Source organism: Melozone crissalis, unplaced genomic scaffold (assembly GCF_028551555.1).
Source record: "Melozone crissalis strain CALT ecotype California unplaced genomic scaffold, PUWL_Pcris_2 ptg000091l_1, whole genome shotgun sequence".
Lineage (NCBI taxonomy): Eukaryota > Metazoa > Chordata > Aves > Passeriformes > Passerellidae > Melozone > Melozone crissalis.
The window spans coordinates 549,580-567,385 of record NW_026535868.1 but is presented as its reverse complement, the minus strand read 5'-3'; the positions used below and the strand labels follow the sequence as shown (position 1 = coordinate 567,385).

The following is a 17,806-nucleotide window of genomic DNA, read 5'->3' as shown; positions in this document are numbered from 1 at the left end:
TCAGTCCAGAGGTCAGTGTTCTTCCTTGTATGAACCCAGACAAGGATTGAGGACATGGGGGATATACATTGTCACACTGGTGTTATGGCTTTATCTAAATATTGTGTCTTTTGTCTTGCTTCTTTTTAATTACAACATTTTTTTTAAACAAGTGTGTGAATGAAAAATAAAATTCACCAAGAACAAAGTATTTCAACACTTTAACAACAATATTTTTTAAATAGCCCCCCCAAAAAATATAAAAGATGTTTTCAAGTATATTTTGTAAATGGCACACAGGTAACATTTGGAGAAAACACATTGGAGGAACTTAAGTCTGAGCTGTAAGTGATTTTTGGATACTGATAACATCTACCCTTTCACTGTACCATTAAATGTGAAGTATAATTTTTTATTTTAGATATTGCTTATTTTTTCCACCGCTATCTACTGTCTTTTCTCATAGTTTTGACAACACAGATGACATTAAGCATTCCAGCTATCTTTGGTCGGTTACCTGGCTGGCCAAAGCTCAAGTTGAACCTCAAATCCCTGTTCTGGAAATATGGGACCAGTAGCATTGGATTTGTCTCTTTTGATCCAACTATATACAAGCATAGTTTTCTTAATTAAAACTGTAAATATTTAATATAATGGGAGGGTTAACAGGGTAAACAGGTCTTTTCCAACCTAATTGATTCTGTTATTCTAGAAGCTAATTGCTTGCTATGATTGTGAAAATTCATTCTCTCTGTGGTTGGTCCCAGTTAAAGTAATGGAATAATGCAGATTCTTCCCCAGACACAGTGAGAAATGCTGCCCTATGAATTGAGCTTGAGCTAAACTTTTGTGGTTTGTGAGTAATGGAACTGGAAGCAAAATGAAGCAACGGTTTATATTAATAATGTGTTTTGGTAGCATCTGTAATAGAGGGACTTTTTATTAGTTATAATTCAGTCATTTAAGCCCATCCCACAAATAAAGTAGAACCTCTGTAGAGGGCAGAAGCAGGCAATTTTTGTGACAATGTTTTGTGAGATCTGTTTACTTCAAATTCCCCCTTAATGCCACAGTGGGGATAATGGGCTTAATATTCCAGTTTTATTTATATTCTGCATGCAAATTCTGAAGAGAGCCATAATATTATCTCAGAATAGGTTTTCCAGTTATTGTGCTGTAATACTGGGAGATCAGTTGCAGAGGAATGGGCGGGCTCAGAACAAGAAGCTCAGGAGCTGATGTACAGCAGACGTGCTGTAAGCAGTACTTGTGTACTCGTGGTAGTGTGGCCTTTTTCCCAGTGGACTGAAATGAAAAATTTCTCAAGCTCTTTTGCTTTTGGGACCCGTAGGTCTGAAATGACCAAATATAAAGAAAGGCAAAACAGTAGGTTTGGAAGGAACAATAACACTTTTTATCAATAAAATGGTTGATTTAAAGGGCTGTGGCTGCTCTTATGTATTTGTGGAGTCTAACATAATTTTTTTTCTTTCTTCTTTTTTTTGGGTTTTTTTTTTTTTTTTTTTGGTCCAATGTACAGGTCTACTTGTTTATTCTGAGCCTTTGGAAAATCATTGTGGCATTTAGAAAAGAAAATACCCTTAGGTCCTGGATTTTCTGATACTGCTGGAATACTGAGGGATTGTGGTTTACAGCAGTCACAATGAGTGGAAGCTCGAGTATTGCTGGAAGCAGCAGTCGACAATCTAAGATGGCACTGAGAGTGCAGGACACCAACAAGACGGATCTTCAGACACCTCAGCTGTAAGTCTGGCTGGTCATGTTGCTAAAAATAAGTATATAAAACTAATTCTGAAGAGATTTATCATAGTGTGTTTGAGTGTGAGTAGCAACTGAGGGGAAAAAAACAAGACAGTGAGAAGAAGGCTCCCTACAGCCAAGGGTGTTTGCACATGTGCTCCAGTTTTGCAAAAATACTTCCTTTCTGTGTACTTGTGTCATGTTTCAAATTGTAACACTTTGTTACATGTTTCTGAGGAGATAGCTGGATGCATCAGTTAACCTTTCTAAGATGTTGGGGGATGAAGGCGCTTAGGAATATATGACTGTTTGTATCACTCTTGTATGAGCTATGTATGGTCTATGCTGGGGTCTATTCCTATGTCTATTCCTTTTAAATATTCCTTAAATATTTTAGATTCTATTTACAGTCCTGTACTATAAGAGCTACTTACTATAGCTCTTGTATGAATTGGTAGTAGTAGTCACTTGAATCTTTTTCTGCTCCTCAGGAAGGACAGAAGCACCTTTGAGAAGCTGAGCATGAGCAAACCTACATCTGTAGCTTCAGAAGGAAAAGCCAGCTGTTTGGGGAACAGGTATGGATAGCTTTTGTTGTCTGCACTGTACATTAAAACAAAAATGGTCCTCTAATTTTGGTATTTTTCTTTCTTGACAGATTTTCACTATAGGGAATGATGGATCTGAGGCAAGCAGACCTTCAGGTCTGCCTTCCTCCAGTCCTTGGTCGCTAAACAATAATGCTCTGGAGCAGGAATTGCTTTGGGAGCTTTTTTTTTTTTTCTTTTGGGAATGATGTGCACTGCAGACCTTAAGAGTATCTCAATACATTTTCTTGTTTAAGGAAGAAAGACATCTGAAGTATACTCTGCATTAGTTTCCTCTCTCTAAGATACTAACTTTCCAAAACTCTATAATCTTTCTACTTAGCTCATGACTTTCTGTGTTATGGGTATCTTCTTGATAGTACCCCATTGTTGCAGGGGTTATTCCTTTTAAATATTCCTTAAATATTTTTAGAGTTTATTTACAGTCACCAACATTATTTTTTTTCATCTTTGGGGTATTTTTCTGCTCTCTAAAAGTTTATTTATTTCAATAAAATGAAGAAAGTATTCATCTAGGATGCAGTAATCTTTGTTGTACTTATGGCATTGTGACTTCCAGGGTGATGATGTTTTTCCAATGACCTTAAACAAAGAGAAAACTTCAAGTATCACTTTGTATAACAAATGGAAAGAAAACATAAAGCTAGCAGTTGTGCCTTAAACATGAAGAGAGTTCTTCTTTCTATGTATTGTCACAAGACCTGTATTCATTGTCTGTCCCTAGCGCGAGCGGGGCTGGAGGGTCAAGCAGCAGCCTGTACGGTGTGTTTGGGACAAAAAAGATAAAGGATCCCAGGCCCCTTCATGACAAGACATTCATCCAACAATGTATCCAAAAGCTTTATGAGGTAACATATGAACTTGTTCTGCATGTATGTTATGAGGTGTAAAATGTGCTAGGCAAAGTGGTTATTTCCCTTGGTTTCAACTATAAATTTTATTTAGTGACTGGTATTCCGTGTTTCTTTTGCACAGTTCCTTGTTGAGAATGCTTATGCCCACGATGTTTCCGTGAAATCACTACAATCTCCATCAGTTAAGGACTTTTTAAAGATCTTCACCTTTATCTACAAATTCCTCTGCCCTTCTTATGAACTGCCTGACTCAAAATTTGAAGAGGAAATTCCCAAAATTTTCAAAGCCCTTGGGTAAGATGATTATTGTTAGTCTCCTGGGCTGAATAGATATGCTATGGCTAGAAATTTAAAAGCTAAGAATTCTGCATTGATAGTTGGGCGGAATGGATAGGTTTATTTATTCAGATGAGACTCTAAAAGTACAATGTTGTGATTGTTTTGTTTCACTTTTGTTTAACTCTAGATTTACTCTCTGATTTTCAGCATCTGCTATACATTTTATATTTGAATTTACAGAACTATAAGCTCTGGGAATCTTGCTTTGTCATGTAAAATTTAATTGATTATTTGTATAGAACTTTGGAGGACAAGGCACAATTTTCTTTTACAGGCCTTTCTGTTCATTTTGTTAGAATCTAAGAACTAAAATTTCCAGAATTTTGGATCAAGACAATTTAATTTTAGTTTAAACAAATTTAATTTAGTTTAAAATATGTTTTCCTGCAATTTTTCTCATTCTGCCTTCAAAGCAGAATGTGGAAATAACAAAATTACTGTTGAGGGGAGAAAAACACTAAGTAGCTGAGTGGTTTACTGCTGAATTTGTTCAGTGTTTGAAATCATTAATGCCCCAACATTGTCTTGGAAAGAAAATCCTCTGCCTCTTGATAACAGTGAATTTTCAGTCTCATTTAAAAAAAAAAACAGGGACTGTATACCCATGATGGTGTCAGAGTGCCAGGGCTCCTTAAATGTAGGTGCAAATCTTTTTTGCACACTTCTCAGCATTTTAATAAAGTTTTGTTTTAATCTATAACATTTGAAACTGCTGATATAGCTTAAAATGTTGAAAAGGATTCCACTCTGCTGCACCAGGGGTGTAATTCTGGATAAAATGACTAATTCTGACAAGTCACTTGAAGTTTTGGGAGCTCAAGGAGCATCTGGATGACACTCTGGATCATATGGTTTAGTTGTAGGCAGTCCTATGAGGAGCAGGGAGTTGGATTTGTAGATCCTTACAGGTCCCTTTCAGGCCATGTTATTCCATGAGTTGCAAAATGAGAAACCCATGATAATTGAATAGAATCGTACTGTCAGAACTCAACTAATTTCCTTTGAAGTACAGTAGAATTGAGTTTGCTCTTCCTTCTGTGCTTTCATCTACATAGAAAAACATGCTGCTTTGTTTTCAAAATGTGCTGGTTTGTTTTCATCACTGTCTGCCACAGCTATTAAAAGTGTATCTTCTTTGGCCGTACAGGTACCCCTTTGCTCTGTCAAAAAACTCCATGTACGCTGTGGGAGCACCACGAACCTGGCCTCAGATTGTGGCAGCTTTGATTTGGTTAATTGATTGTGTCAAGGTAATGTTTGTCTTAAGATAAATATTTTCACTTTCCAGGCTGGAATGTTAGTTTCAATACAGATTCAGTACATATTTTCTACAAATCTTTGTTTAACATATATGTAAACATATATGTTCTTAGCTGTCATCTGGGAGCTGACCCTTGGCCTAATGTTTTGGTAACTTTTAAAGTGAGCTTTTCATGTTATATTATGATAGGGTTTTTTCTTTACATGTATGCACTGGATAAATTAATGTATAAAAGGAGGTGGCAAAATGCTGATCTGTACATACAATAAACGTGAGAAGTTAATGAGTATAATCACCGAATGGAACGTGTATCTCCAGCGCAAATGTTGTGACATCTGCCATTCTCCCCTAAATTTGAAATCTAAGGATGGGATTTTCAATTGAAATGATTCAAATGTTCTGTGATTCTGATACAGAGTGGCAAGTTTTTGGTTTGAGTGGGGTGTTTTTTATTTAATCTTGGTTTTGTTTGGTTTGTTTGGGTTTTTTAGTAGTCCTAACAGTTGTTGCTGCCAACTCAGGACTGAGCAAAATTTGGCATCTGTGACAGAAGTTGACCACTGCTGAATTGAGTGCCCAGGAAAACCCTGTCCTTTTCTGCTCAAAAGACACGAGAGAATTTGGCAGTGTTGACTGTCTAGCTCATGCCTCTTTACCTGTGTGTTTAGTCAGCTCAACACAGGTTCATTCCAACCTGCCTGCTGAAATCCTAATCCAGTGTTACTCTGCTTCTTTTCACGAAAACCAGCATGGAAACTAATGGATGTCTTCATGTTTGCTCTTTGTTGTGTGCACCTCTGCTTTTCAGCTGTACAATGCGATCAGGGAAAATGCACCATCGTTCGATGACACACAGAGCTGGGGAGGAGAGACAGATGATGGAATTGTACATAAAAAGGTACCATAAAAAGGAAATTAGTATCAGAATTGCTTAACTGGATTTTGCCATGTGCTGTAACAACACAATTTAATTACAGTTTAGATTGCTGGGTCATGTATTTATAGATTCTGTTCCCTTTTATATTCACAATGCTTTCTAGGAGGTAGAGTAGCATTGTGTAAAAAACCTGATCAACTATTTCCTGAGCAGGTATGATGATCAGTCTATTGGTGTAGACTGGGTATTAAACAAAATATTCTCTTTATTTTATATTCACCTTATTCTACAAGTATATACTGTTGTCCTTTGTCGAGAAAGGGCATCATTATGCTGTTTATTTTTTTAGAGTTTCCGAAATATTTTCCTTTAGCTCTCAAGACTTCTGAGGTTAACTGCAGTGCAGTATAAAGACAGTGACTTAATTCTAAATATAGTGACTTGTGTCAATATCTACTCAGTTTACTATGTAAAAATTGGTTGTAAAGTTTTATTTCTGAGCCACAAAATAGGGTGGCAGTATAATTTGAGCTCTTAATCCAACAGCTTGCTTTCTTTTTAATTTATCATGGATTATTAGAACTACTCAGATTTAACTCAGTGTTAAATCACAGCAGGTGTTTGGAGAGGGTTGCATTATAAGCTAAAACATTTAATTAGAAATTGCAAAAATAAAGTAAAATCATAATTTTGGACTAAGGTTACAACATGATGGTTGGCAACTAACAATGCTTTTAAACGAAATACGTTCTTCTACATTGGCACTTCTGCATATATATATAGATACAAAATTCACAATACTGGTGTAATTGCTTCTGAAGCATCTGTGACTTAGTGTCCAGCAAATTCTTTTTGGGTAACCTTTCTTTAATTCTAGATAAGAGTACTTTGAGACCTGCAGATCTGAATTTTAATGGTCATATTTATAGAAAAGGCCTGTTAAACAGAGCTGCAGTTTCCATAAACTAGCCTGAGAGAATCATATGCATCAAGATGAAAAATTCTTAAATATTCTATCTACAATATTTGTTAAATATCTTTTTAAGAAATACAGGATTTCCAGACCTTTCTTAGTGTGAATTATAGTTGTCTCCTTCTGCCTGAATATATAATCTGTTGACATTCTATGTTCAAAGGGAGGAAAAAAAATTAATTTTACAAAAGTACAATCGAAGCATTAAGGATATTTTTGATGTCTGTTTAATTCCACTGATTGAGTAGCTTTAGACTATCCAGATATTTTACAGGTCTTGGAATTGTTGAAATGAAAGATTTTTAAATTGCTTTCAGCTTTTCATGGACTACTGTGTGAAGTGCTATGATCTTTCCATGAAAGGGAGAGATACCTTTGAAGAGTTGGATGCTGAAGTGCAGTCAAAATTAAGTAAGTTTTTAAATTCTAAGTATTCAATTGTGTTACTGGTTTCCTTTCTCCTAGCATCAGTTTGTTCAGTTTATGAGTGAAAGTGATCTAAGGGAGTCTGAAACACCTAAGTATGTTTCAGTTACTTCAACTTAATGCTCTCTTTTTTAAGTGTATTTTGAGCAGTACAGATGGGTAGGTCATGATCTGCTATCAGCTGTAGCTGTGTCACCTGATTTTTTAATGTCTTTGTCACAGAAAACCAGTATACAATTCTTCAGATGTGAACTCCATCTATGCAGATGGCTCTTGTTTCTGTCTGGAAAAGCTAACAATTAAAAAAAAGAAAAATATTTTCAGAGGATGCACAGCTGACAAGAAAGTTCAGCTTTTGAAGATCTGAAAGCAGTCTGCAAGAGTTCCAAACTCTGTTGTGAGGGTTCTGTATGTGATTCAGCATGCACCTGTGTTTGTCTTCAGGGAGGTAGAAAATTATTGGGTTTTTTTGACTCGCTCATTTCACCACCTGCAGAAATACAAACACAATGTGAGAAAAGGAAGAAAAACATGTCTTACTTTCTTTGCTCTCCTATGAAAAGCCAGACTAAGGGCCCTTTGTTTGCAAACTGGGGCCATCAATTGGAGAGGAAACAAGATACCACACTGTTACTGGATATTGGGAAAAAATAATCATCCCATTTTTTGGCAAAGCCAAATTAAGTTGGGGAAAAGATGCCTCAAGAAGCAAGGAAGTATATGGATAAGAAAGAGGTTGTTAAGTAAGTTTGATTTGTTCTAGCTTCACAAGGTAGTCCTGACTTGTACACTCTCCTGTGGTGTGGGCTGCATGAGAGTTTGGAAACCCTTACCTCTTGGGAGTGACTTTGGCATGAGAACTCTTTCTGACATGAGGACCGAGAAACCCATTTCTCTTCTTGTTTCTTCTGGGGTTTTTGCCTGGTTACATTTTAATGAAAGGTTTTTCTGGTAAGTTTCTTGGTTGTTTTTAGTTATTTTTTAGTGAAAAATAATTATCTAGATAATGGGTATTTACTGTGCTGAAGCTCAAGTTCAGGTACTCAAAAGAGGTGGTGATATTGAGATAAATTTGTAACTCGAGTCTCTCTTCTGCTCTCCCACAGAGGATTTATTTAATGTAGATCCATTCCAGATGGAAAGTTTAGAAGCTGAGAACAAAAGACTTCAAGAAGAGATTGCAAGACTAGAAAAAGAAAAGGAAAGTGAGCAGGTTAGTAAATTGTGTCTGTTTTTATGGAGGAGTTGAATTTTATAATATCGACCATTTCTGAATGAAGATACTTATGATACATAACAAATGGAAAAATTTCAGTGCTTTGAGATTTTAATTAGGCCAGATTTTTACAGACTCTATACTATTAGAGAACAAGGCTTTTTTCTGTGGAATCTTCAGTACCTATTTGTTTGATAATGTGCAGGTATTTACAGGTAATAAGGTCTTATATTGACTGAAATATCAATAAAATACTTGAACCAAATTTTTTAATATAAATGTCAACATTATTTTTTTCAAGTGTGTTGGTATTCAAATATGAGGCATGGGATTCAGTGGTAACAAATATATTTTATGGAAAATACTTTGCTTGAAACTCTGGATTCTGCTTTTAATACATCCTGAGTTTAAAAATGGGTTAGTGGCTGTGCAGGTGGCAAATTGAAATTCCTGCCAACTGTGCAAAATGTGCTGAGTTTATTCCTGGTTTTCCATGCCCCTGTTTCATCTGCCCTCCATGTATTATTAGAGTTAAGTTGTGGACTACCTGTAGTAAGAATTGTCTAAAGCACTGTCTGATGCAAATGAGAGACATAATGCTGAAATGCAAGAATCTTTTCAGCCTTCTTTGCTTTTATTTTAAAGGTGTCCTGACTGGACTTAGCTGTCACAGAGATAAAAAATTATTAAAGTTCTTTATTCTATATTTGTGCTGTTGATGTTGATCAATTACTCTACTGTCTTATCTGGAAAGTGAAGTCATTATTTTATATTTATCTAAGAGTGGTTGTTCTTTTCACCCATTTCCTAGGATCGTATAGCAACGCTACGAAATGTGAAATCGTCCCTTGAAGCAGACGTCCAGAACTACCAGGCTTATTTCGCTAAAATGAAATCTCATATATCCATCCTTGATCAAAAACTGGAAAGTGTTAATGATGAAGTTGAGGCAGCAGGTAAGGAGGACTTGATCACAGTCAGGACAGTGAAGCTAGAAATAGTCTTCAAATAATTGTAGTTCTTAGCTTGAGAGCAGAGCAAGGTACTTGGAGTAGCACGATGCTACAAATAAACTTTCCAGAATGGATTGCTAATAAAAATTTGTTTTTTGTCTGATAGCTCTCTGTACACTGGAGTAATGAAATGGTAATGTTATGTAATAACTGTGTCATTTACTCATACAATACAGAGGTGAGGTTTATGTATATAGGCTGGTATTTTATGTCCATTTCACAAATGTTTTATGTACTTAGAGGCAGAAGTAGAAGCCACGAAGCGGGAGAATGCCCGGCTCCGGCACATCTTAGATAACCAGAAGTACTCAGCTGCAGACATTGAGAGAATAAATCACGAGAGAAATGAGCTGCAGCAAACCATTAACAAGCTGAATAAGGAGCTGCAAGAAGAACGAGAACTGATGTGGAATGAAGAGATGAAATATGCTAGGAAGAGAGACGCGGTATGTGAAAACCCCACAACACTCAGAGGTGGCTGCCAGTTTTCATCATGCAAGCTTAAAATTGGATTCTTGATAATTTCTTTCCTAAATAATCGAACACCACCATACGTGTATCTAACCAGGCAAAACTGACAAGAATGGCCTCTGTTTACAGTATCTCTGAAAAATGTTGCGCTTTTTCCCCTTTTTCTGTTTTGCACTGAGTGGAAATGTACTTTTTTCCTGCATCGTAAGAGATGTGTCTAGAATATGAAGCATGGTAAGCTGTCACTGCTGTAGCATTTAGAGCTTTGATAACATTAGCATGCCATTGCTTTGATAACACAAGAAATTACAGGCTAATGTTAATATTTCAGAGAAAGGAAGTAAGGCAAAACTAGTGAATTTGAATCAATAGTTTTGCATGCATTTAGGGCCTGATTAGTTCTTTGTGTAGCAGTTGTAACATATTTCAAGGGCCAAGTTCAATCCCTTCAAACAGAGTGAAAAGATATAGTCCTGGAAGTGATGGGATTTAAAAGCTTCTGCTTTGCCAATTGGAGAACTAAAGAAAAAATTTCAAATATGTTTGGTAGGGTCACCCTTTATCAAGCACTTTTATCAACTTAAATCCTCAGGTGCAAGTATGAAGCATATAAAACTGGAAAAAAAACCCCTGGGGTCTTTAATGTTTGCATTTAATAGCACTCATTAATTAGAAATTAAAGCATTTAATAAGCTTTGTTTAAAGGCATGCTCAAGTTAGTTTGTTGTTAGCATGTGTGGCTGTGTAGCATTTCCTGTCAAAACTAATGAGAGAAGGCATATTGACCTTATAACTGATCATTTGTTTAGTATTATTTTCCAGCACATTTTTAGTTCCCAATCAGCTAATTCTCAAAAACTTGAGGCAGGAAAAATTATGGCAGATGAATACGGAAAACCACAGGTGAAAGCATTCAGTGTTCTCAGCCATAGACACTAAGAAACCTCAGTGTGCAAACTCTGAACGAACCATAAAACAGTACCTAATGCAGCAAACTGCTGTGCTGGCATTGCATGCAGCTCTTGAATACTGTGGGGTAGCAAGGAATTATGGCTACAGAGAGCAACTCAGGAACTTGTTTAAAGTACTATATGAATACTTCTTGCACATCTTTTCACTTGTATCTCTTCTATGATTTGTGCCCTTTTCTCCTCTGAGCAGATTGGAAAGCAACTGGCAGAGTATCATAAACTGGCTCGAAAGCTGAAATTAATTCCAGTAAGTGCTGAGAATTCCAAAGGCCACGACTTTACCATGCACGTTAATCCTGATTTAGGACCAAATTTCCTAGTCAAATACAGAACTCAGATCATGGTAAGTAGAATCAACACTGAAGGCTTGAGATAGCACTCACAAAAAAAAGGTGTTTCTTTGGGAATGCTGGGAAGGTCTCTCAATCTCACAATGAAATGTCATTGAAAAGCTTGTGTGATGAGTCACCATAATGACATTGCAGTATATGAAAGAGATTTGGTATGGGAGAATACAGTAGCCTAAAAAAAATAAAAGGGAAAGATGTACTGGGGTGCATCTTGGTTCAGATTAGCAAATTGCATTTGTTCAATCTTCTTGTATACGTATTACAGGCTCCCCTCATGGAGATCATCAACGAGACTGAGGAAGAAATTAGTAAAGCCACTCAACGGAAATTTACTCTGGAAGACACTTTGGAACAGGTGAGTTAGTTAAAGAAGATTAACGCTAAGATACCAACCCCAAAACCTTATCTGCCTCTTTCATTCAACTTTTTGCATAGTTAAAGTGTGATGTGTTGGGTTGGTTTCTTGAATTACTTGGGGTTTTTCTGAGGACAAGTAGAGGGGGAGAAACTGTGAGAAAACTGCTTTTATTGTAATGGAACCTAAAAGTTTTTCTAAGAACTGAGGTCTTTGTTGGTTGAAATATCGTGTATTCCCTGAATTAAAGTTTATGTAGCTTACATATACTTGACTATAACCATTGGAAGTATTTGTTTCTAATAAGTTGCCCGTTCCAGTTGATTGTGTGGCTTACCATCACCGACAAATTGTCATCGGGAAGATTTTTAGTACTATTGGATTTGGGACAGATTGAAAGAAGGAGAATTTTATTTCCTCGTTCGTCTACCTGAGCATGGTGTTCTGCGGTATGGAATGTCCTCTTGGCCAGCTGGCCTCGCTATGCACCTTCCCAGTCTCTTGCCTGTCCCTGCCCTGCTCAGTGAGGGGCCCTGGGAAGCACAGAAAGCCTTGGACTGCTGTGCTAGCGCTATTCAGCAGTAACCAAAACTTGGTGTGTTACCAACACTGTTTTAGCCCCTCATCCAAAACAAAGCATAACATAGGCTGCTATGAAGAAGGATAATGCCATCCCAGCCTAGCCTAGTTTAATGGTTTAACCTGTTTAACCAGGTGTGGTTTGTGATGGCATGGATTTATATGTTGGAATTCTTTTTGAACCATACTTCCTTGGTTATGTTTTCGTCCTAGGTGAATGTAATGCTAAAGGACAAGAAACGCAGTGTGAAAATGCTGACAGAAGAAGCTGAAGAGCTGGATGATCTTTACCAGCAGAAGCTTAAGGTACAACTTCTTACACCTTGATGACAACTTATCCTTAATGATAGCCTTATCCTTAATTTTTGTATTTATCGATAAATTTTTGGGTTGCATTTTTGTTTGGGCTTCTGCCTTTACCTTCTTCCTTCCCTCTTAGAGGATTTTTTCATTCTTTTCAGAAAAGTGATTTGACTGCCACCTTAACTGAATCAATTTTCACTTTCTTGTAAGAGAATCTGGCATCCTACTGTAGCAGATCCTGTAAATCATAAATTCCTGCATCCAGTAATAAAAGCAGCAACAATCATCTGCCCTCACGATGTCTCCGGGCATGTGCTTGAAGGAAATTTTAGGATCAACAGAACCTGTCTTGTCTAATCGATTTGTATATAATAAATACATTTTTACAGTTTTTAGTTAACATGTTTAATCAGCTTCTGTAAAAACAAAGGAAAACATTGACCAAAAGCATGTTAAATTGTTTTAATGATCTCAAACTGTTACTTCCTTTAGCTTCCTTTGCCAGCACAGGAGCAGTCCCTATTCTTTTCCCCACTTGCAGTTCAGCAACAAAACATAACCCTCTCTGTTAACAACTGAGTGGCTATTTTGGTAGCTCCCAACTTCTCTGACAACACTGCTTTAGCGGGGCCGTGGTGCCCTGCAGAAAAATGTTCTTTGAACTACACCAATATTTACCATATGTGCTCCTGTAAATCCAAACTCCTGTGCTATAGCCATGAAACAGGGCTATTTCGCTGCTAATACCTGCTGAGGCAGGTGTATATATAGGTTTATAAAGGCAATTAATTTAGTTTCTATTTTTCAAAACCACATGACATTTACCTTTTGATCTGTGCTCTTGCATATACTTTTCTCTAAAGTTAAGCTCATAAAATACACACTTGCCACCAGACGCTTAGTCATTTAATTCCTCTTCTAATATTTAAAATGCTTTTTGTAAGTCTTAAGTATTAAAATTATTTTTGAAGGATTTTTTCAGTAATCTACCAAAATTGCACGTTGAGTTGACGTCAGAATTTTGTTTGGTTTTGTGGACTGTATAGCATCAACAGTGTCATTCTCCTAGAAGAGATGATTATTTGGAATTATACTCTCTTTCAGACAAAAAAGAAAAGCTATTTTCTTACTCAGATGTGGTTGTATTTTTTAACCTAGAAACAGTTGTTCATAATGTGCCATTTCTAAGCTATTTAGACTATGTAAACAACACTTTGTGAGCTTTAACTCGGAAGGGAAAGTAGCTGCAACACAGGCCTTTAAATGTGGTTAAAGGAATAAAGAGATGGTTAGGCTTATTCTGGGATGGGGATGATACAGAAACTTTAGGTTTGGGAGGGATATCCTTGGGGCTTTTTTCAGTTCTGAACTTGGAACTATTTGCGTGAATTTTGAATTCAAGTATTAGGATATAATCAGGTAACAGAAAGAAAAAAAGATCCGAATTATACTTGAGAGAGGCCATTTTTTTTTCTTCTCCTTCCTTATGACAACAGGAGATAGAAGAAGAAGACAAGAAATATGCAAATGAATGGGAATTGTTTAAGAAGCATAAACAATTACTTGAGAGTGGTGTCTATGATGGGCTCAGTGAAGCTGCAACTGAATTGCATGATATCGAAAGAGAGTAAGGCTCCTAACTTCCATGTCTGCCTTGTTTATTTTGGTTTTTAAGGATAAAGATATTTTCTGGAATGTAACATACAGTTGTTTCATCAGGTATCCATCTCAGTGTGTTAATTTCACAAGTTAACAACTGAAAGATGTTTCTCCTCAACAGTATTTTGCTAAAATATTTGTCTGCTGTATCAGAACTCCTGTTTTCCGCGTAAGGGTTTTTCTTTAAGTTGAGCATTAATATATTGTAACTTGGTTCAAATTAATACTAATGGAAAAAAAAGTATGGCTAAACGTGATGATAAATCAGACTTGAAGTGATTGTTTTAAATGTCAGGAATTCTCCAATTATGGACATGACCTTCTGAGTATCTTTACCTTTTAGATATCAAGTTGTTTTGCAAAGAACAACAGAAGAGAACAAAAAAATTGATGCTAACTTGAGTCGTCTTGTAGAAACAGTTGCTACTCATATAGAATCTATAGTGGTAAGCTAAAATTTGATATTCAGAATTAAATCTCTCTAGAGACATTTTGCAGTTAAACACTTGGAAATTAGAGCTTACTCTTTCTAAGGAAGTATCAGTTATTTAGCTGCTACTAAGCCTGCGGATTCTAGTTAAATTTTCTGACAAAACCTTTGGTGTAAATAATCAGAATTGGTTGTTAAGTGTCAGCAGTAACATCCTGTCAGGTTAAACCTGCTTCTGAGAGGCGTCTTTCAGGAAGGTGTTTAACTGAAATCAGTTAACCTGTGCAATGACTGCTTAAAATGCTTTAGCAGAATCAGTAAAATACAGGCCATGACAGAGCTAATAAAGCTCTCTGTACCTCTTTTCTAGAAATACCTTGAAGAACAGAATGCAAGAATAGAAAGAGACGATGAAGAATTCATGCCTGAAGGTCTATTGTCAAACCTGACCAGCATCCTAGACACTTATAAAAAGAAGGCTGAAAGTGTCTTATCACTAGAAAAATGAAGATAAGATTTTGGTCCCATTCAGTGCCATTTTTTGCCATTTTAGCCCCATTGTAGTGCGTTTTTTTGCTATTTTAGGGTATTTTGGTACCATTTTGTGCCACTGATCGTGCCTTAGGCTGCTGTGGACGCTCTGGGTGTCGGCGCAGTCAGGCTGGCCCAGCCTCAGTGCCCGGCGCAGCGCCCGCCTGGCGCCCTCGAAATCACCCAGGGACAGCAGCACCTTCAGGGAAAACACAGAGAATGAGCAAAAATCCCAGGGAATTCCCCCCAAAAAATGAGAAATGTTCAAAAAATTCCCAGAATTCCCAAAAAAATCCCGTGAAATTCAGAAAAAAATTATAAAAAAAATTCCCAAAATCCCCAAAATCGCTCAATGAACAGTGAGCAAAAATTCCTGGGAATTCCCAAAAAATTTAATGGAGTTCCCAAAAAAATTGGGAAATTCTCAAAAAATTCCCAGAATTCCCCCCAAAAAATCCCGTGAAATTCCCCCCAAAAATTTGATGGAATGATCAAAAAATCCCAAAAACCCCACGGAATTACAAAAAAAAATTTTAAAAAATTGCAAAAATTTCTAGAAAATTTCCTGAAATTCCCGAATTTCCCTGGGTGCCCTCGGCCTCCTGGGGCTCCTCAGGGATTTTGGGGAATTCGGGAATCTCGGGGATTTCGGGAATTTCGGGGCCTTCGGCCATGAAGAGGAAAGTGCGGCCCATGGTGGCCCAGGCGCGCTGCTGCTCCACGGGGTCACTGAGGGAGTACGCCATGGACAGGTGCTGCAGCTGGGGATGAGGGAAAAAACAGGGAAATTGGTTAAAAATGGGGAAAACATTGAATTTCTGGGAGAAATTTGGGGAAAAAACAAAAAAAAATTGGGTGAAATTTGGAGAAAATTTGGGGAAATTGGGAGGAATTTGCTGCTCCACGGGGTCACTGAGGGAGCGGGCCAGGGACAGGTGCTGCAGCTGGTGCTGGGGGAAAAAACAGAAAAATTGGTTAAAAATGGGGAAAATTGGAAAAAAACCAAAAAAAATTGGGGGAAATTTGGAGAAAATTTGGAGAAATTGGGAGGAATTTGCTGCTCTGAGGGGTCCGAGAGGCGCCAGGAGTGCTGGAACTGGGGTGGGAAATATGGGGGGAAAATTGGGAAAAAATGGTGGAAATTGGTTAAAAATGGGAAAAAAGGGAAAAATTGGGAGGAAATGGGAAAAAAATTGGGAAAAATTAGGGGAAAAATTGGTTGAAATTGGGGGAAATTGGGAACAATTTGCAGCTCTGAGGGGGCCGAGAGAGGCCAGGGCAGGAAGAGGGGCTGGAGAGGGGGCTGGGGGGGAAAATGGGGAAAACAAGGGGGAAATTGGTTAAAAATGGGCAAGATTGGTAGGAATTGGGAAAAAATTGAGTAAAAAGTGTGAGAAATTGGGAAAAAATGGAAGAAATTTGGAGAAATTGGGAGAAATTGGGAGCAATTTCCTGCTCCACAGGGTAACTGAGGGAGCGGGCCAGGGACAGGTACTGCAGCTGGTGCTGGGGGAAAAAACAGGGAAATTGGTTAAAAATGGGGAAAATTGGGAATTTTGGGAGAAAATTGGGGGAAAAACCAAAAAAAAATGGGAGAAATTTGGTTAAAATTGTGAGAAATTGTGAGCAATTTGCTGCTCTGAAGGGTCCGAGAGACGCCAGAGCAGCGAGAGGGGCTGGAGATGGAGCTGGGAAAATAGGGAGAAAATGGTGAAAAAAGGGGGAAATTGGTTAAAAATGGGGAAAAGTGGGGAAAAATTGGGAAAAAAAATTGGGGAAAATTGGGAGAAATTGGGGAAAAAAGAGAAGAAATTGGGGGAAATTTGCTGCTCTGAGGGGTCCCCCTGGGAGCGGCCCAGGGAGAGGTGCTGCAGCTGGGGCTGGGAAAATGGGGAAAAAATTGGGAGAAATTGGGGGAAAAAGGGAAAAATTGGTAAAAATAGGAAAAAGTGAGAAAAAATTGGAAAAAATTGTTAAAATTGGGAGAAATTGAGAGGAATTTGCTGCTCTGAGGGGTCCGAGAGACACCAGGGCAGGGAGAGGGGCTGGGGATGGGGCTGGGAATTTGGGATTGGAATTTTGGGATCTGGGAATGGAATTTTGGGAATTCTGGGATCGGAATTTTGGATTCCCAAATTCCCACCCAAACTCCTCTCCAAAACTCCCCAAATCCATCCCTAGAATCCCCAAATCCCCCAAATCCACTTCCAAATTCCCAAAATTCCAATCCCAGTCTCCTCAAATCCCTTCCCAATCCCCTTCAAACCCCTTCCCAACATTCCCAAAATTCCCATAGCCCTGATCCTACAAACCCCATAGCCCTGATATCCCACAACCCCGAGCCCTGCGGGAGCTGCAGCTCCTCACGGTGCTGGGCCAGGGCCTCGTGGAACAGACCTGGGATGGGAATGATCCCATAAACCCTGACTGTATAAATCCCATAACCCTGATCCCAGCAAAAATCCAATTTCCCATTTCCATTCCCATTCCCAGCTTCCCATTCCCAGTTTCCCCAGCTCCATTCCCAATTTCCCAGTTTGAATTCCCACTTTTCCCAGTCCCAGTCCCAGTTTCCCAGTTGGGAATTCCCATTTTTCCCTGGAATTCTCTCTCACCATGAGCAGCCAGGATCTCTCCAGCCCCATTCCCAGTTCCACTCCCAGTGTCTCAGCCCCATTCCCAATTTCCCATTCCCAGTTTCCCATTCCCAGTTCATTTCTCAGTTTCCTTTTCCGAGTTTCCCAGTTTGAATTCCCATTCCCCATTTCCCATTCCCAATTCCATTCCCAGTTTCCCATTCTCAGTTCCAGTTCCCCCAGTTCCACTCCCAGTCCCATTCCCAGTTTCCCA

The 17,806-nt window shown here is 38.1% G+C and overlaps 1 protein-coding gene across 1 annotated transcript; it reads left to right on the top strand.

Moving 5' to 3' along the window:
• The first annotated feature begins 1,642 nt into the window (after nucleotides 1-1,642).
• On the top strand, nucleotides 1,643-14,933 carry LOC128947176 (kinetochore protein NDC80 homolog). The gene is made up of 16 exons (XM_054291357.1): nucleotides 1,643-1,743; nucleotides 2,232-2,318; nucleotides 3,073-3,196; nucleotides 3,324-3,496; nucleotides 4,689-4,791; nucleotides 5,611-5,700; nucleotides 6,970-7,063; nucleotides 8,185-8,291; nucleotides 9,106-9,250; nucleotides 9,548-9,753; nucleotides 10,940-11,092; nucleotides 11,365-11,454; nucleotides 12,247-12,339; nucleotides 13,833-13,963; nucleotides 14,339-14,441; nucleotides 14,796-14,933. The coding sequence occupies exons 1-16, from the start codon at nucleotides 1,643-1,645 to the stop codon at nucleotides 14,931-14,933; spliced, it is 1,938 nt and encodes a 645-aa protein (XP_054147332.1).
• Nucleotides 14,934-17,806: the final 2,873 nt, after the last annotated feature.